Below are 3,266 nucleotides of genomic sequence, written 5' to 3'. Positions count from 1 at the left end.
TATATATATATATATAGTACCAAAAGACCTTCCTAAAACTGTTTGCATCCATGGGTGCAGGTGGACTGTGCTGTTCTGTTTTCCGCTCTCCCCCTTCCTCTCGGTCCATCTTCATCACATCCAGTGTTTGCGTTGTGCGCCTTTAAGCGACCCCCTCTACCTCCTCCTGCAGCGCGCATGGATCCGCCTTGAGTGCTCCCCTTGATGGGGACCACTCTTTGCCTTTTWAACCTGAGCCGCGCGGTGCCGAGATCCCCGCGGGGAGTCAGGCGCATACTTCAACCCCGGGGCAGCTGAGGGGAAAAAAAATAAACACATCGGTCTGCTTATACGAGCAAGAGACCCCCCCTGCTGGGACAGCCTCCTGCGTTTCAGTAGGTCTGGTGTGTTTCAGCAGCACCACAGCTCCCCATTCTCAGACCAGTCAGCTCAGTTATTTCACTGAAGATTTATTTTTAGCAAGAAAGAGGAAAGTAAAAGTTAAATTCAGAGGTGACCCAGGTTTACAAGCTGATGGACAAGTCCTGTTGATTTCATGGAGAGCTAAACGTGATTAAAACGAGACCAAAACTGAGAACTACAGCATGTCTGAGCTTAAGCAAGAGTGGTTTAATCCAAAGGAATTCCACTTGTTTTGTTTGCTTTGCAATAAATCCAAAAGGAGGAAAAAAACATTATGCAATACTGAACTGGAATAAATTTGGATGAAAAAAAAAGAGAAACTGTCCCAGCGAAACTTCTCACTGTGTTTGCACAAGAATACATGATTTAATACCACCCACCATCCTCCCACTGAACTTGCATGTTTTAAAAAGTTTCCCTAAAGTCTCCTTCTCCTGTAGTATTATGTTACAGCTCTCCTCACCCAATCGTAGAATCCTCCCCCCAACCCCCCAAAATCCTCCTGCCTGCTCTCCGCTATAAGAGCCGCGGTCCTCCCAGCCTGGCAGACACCTCTCCCCTCCCTGATGCGCACCAGATTTCAGGATCCAGATCCAGCGCAGGCATTATATTACTTGATGCTGTGACCACTTTAGTGGATTTGGGTTCAAACAGTCCAAAAAAGAAGGGGAAAAAGGCAAGTAAAGAGGGTTTTCAAATGCGGGAAGAGGACTCCTCCCCGATGGACAGCGCTGGGAACAGCGAGGAGGAGAGCGAGCGTCAGCTACCGCGGAGAGGCGCGAGGAAGAGGCGGACGACCCGGAGGAGCTCGGACGAAGGGGAGGAGGGGCGCGCGGAGAGTCCCAGCCCGGGCAAGAAGAGAGCCAGGAAGGGCTGCGACGACGGGGGCGGAAGCGCCGGCAGCGGCTGCAGCGAGGCCAGTTGCAGCCCCGCGCGCTCCTTCGACGACCTGCAGACGCAGCGCGTCATGGCCAACATCCGCGAGCGCCAACGGACGCAGTCCCTCAACGAGGCGTTCACGTCGTTACGTAAGATCATCCCCACCCTTCCGTCCGACAAGCTCAGCAAGATCCAGACGCTGAAGCTGGCGGCCCGGTACATCGACTTCCTGTGCCAAGTTCTGCAGAGCGACGAGCTGGACGCGCGAGGATCCAGCTGCAGCTACGTGGCGCACGAGAGACTGAGCTACGCCTTCTCCGTTTGGAGGATGGGGGGCTCGTGGAGCTTGTCTACTACGTCCCACTAGCTGGATCCAGGTTGTTGGTGTTGGCTGGCATGGCTTGGGTAAGCTGACCCACTTTTACTCTCCACCCAGCAGAAGTGTGCCAAAAATTACTCTGTGCGCATTTTACGCACAGGCTCTAAATGAGAAAAAAAACATTCTTTAGGTTCAGTACTTGATTGGCGCCTCTTGTATTCGTTTGTGCCAGCAGGCARCAAAAAAATAAAAAATAAAAAGTCCAACAATGCACTTTAACAACAAAATTAATCGTATTTGTCATACAATATCTGAGGTTTTATGAGCACTTTACTTACCTGGTGTCATGTTTGTTTCTGTTCACATGTGCAATCAAAATATGTAACTGAGTTTCTTTCTTGTGGTTTCTTTCACAGATTTCCCAAACTGAAGAACAAAGAGTTCAGACAATAGAACTCTTGAAATGGGCCAAAAAAGCAGCTGAATCCCAGGATCAGCTGCTTTGCTTCAGGCCTGAGGAGGAAGGCCGCCCCCTTTTCTATTTCCCTTTGCATGGACTGTGATGTGTGCAAGGGAGCACTTACGGGACAGTCAGGATGCATGAAGGAAAGAAGACCACTGCGACTATGAATGTTGTCAAACCAAATCGAGCTCAGACGACCTGCTCTGTTTTGAACCACGAGAGACAATCCAGTCCACATTCCCTGTGACAGCGTTTCACACAAACTGAAGTATGTTGTATTTATTTTTCCAAGCAATCTTTTGCTGTTTTTCAAATAAAAGTTATTTATTTTGTGATGTCACAGAGCGCCGAGCAAATCTGGACTTTGAACATTTTGTGTGTTGTAAATATTTGGAAAAAGATGAATAAAAAAGGGTTTTGATATTGCTAATTTTTCCTCAGTTGTCAAAATTTTTGTGAAGCTTTTTTCAGTAAAATGCTACATTCAATGAGCTGAACTCTCAAATATCAGCTGGAGTTTGAGAGAAGGTAATCTTGCACACAAGTCAAAACAAAATACCAAAAAAGGTTAAATTGTCACATTCATGGAACCTGCTGATTTTCATTGATTGTTGAGATGGAGCAAAGGAAGATATGAAATACTTGAATATTCTTAAGTGATTTGGGGATCTGGGAAATCCATAATGAGTCAGCATTCTGACTGGACATGATGAATTGGGAGCTGTGGAAAACGTACGATATTCCCAGATGTCCTCAGAGCTAGAAGCCAAATATGAAAGTCGCTTGCTTGCAGGTGCTACAGCAGCTATATCAGGAGTTTTGACCAATAAATGTGAACATGGGTCATATTGACTAACAATTTGCTTTGGCTTAGATTTCATAACTGTTAAGAGAAAAACAAGATGCAGTTAAAAATGATGCAACCGTTGCATAAGGTTGCTGGGTTTTTTTTTTTTTTTCAATCTTAATTTTCCAAATAAATGATGAGTTGAACCCAATTCTTTGTTGGAACATCAAGCCATGTTCAAAGAAAGATGAGTTCAGGCTATGCCATGGAAACACCAAATGGGACAAATAAAAGGATTTTTCACAAAGAAAAAAAATAGACATTTGGTTTCCTGTAAAATACAGTGATTTACATAGCTTCTTCAAATATTAAAACAATTCAACATGGTTAAAGAGGGGGAAAGTCTACATTTATAT

General features: G+C 45.5%; 1 protein-coding gene across 1 annotated transcript; it reads left to right on the top strand.

Moving 5' to 3' along the window:
* Window positions 1-69: 69 nt before the first annotated feature.
* twist1a (twist family bHLH transcription factor 1a) lies at window positions 70-2,493 on the top strand. The gene is made up of 2 exons (XM_014026091.1): window positions 70-1,686; window positions 2,017-2,493. Exon 1 carries the CDS (start codon window positions 1,100-1,102, stop codon window positions 1,646-1,648), a length of 549 nt encoding a protein of 182 aa, XP_013881545.1. The 5' UTR covers window positions 70-1,099; the 3' UTR covers window positions 1,649-1,686; window positions 2,017-2,493.
* Window positions 2,494-3,266: the final 773 nt, after the last annotated feature.

The sequence above is a fragment of the Austrofundulus limnaeus genome, unplaced genomic scaffold, assembly GCF_001266775.1.
Source record: "Austrofundulus limnaeus strain Quisiro unplaced genomic scaffold, Austrofundulus_limnaeus-1.0 Scaffold524, whole genome shotgun sequence".
Classification (NCBI taxonomy): domain Eukaryota; kingdom Metazoa; phylum Chordata; class Actinopteri; order Cyprinodontiformes; family Rivulidae; genus Austrofundulus; species Austrofundulus limnaeus.
Note: the sequence above shows the minus strand (reverse complement) of the source record. Positions and strands in the feature narration are given on the sequence as shown.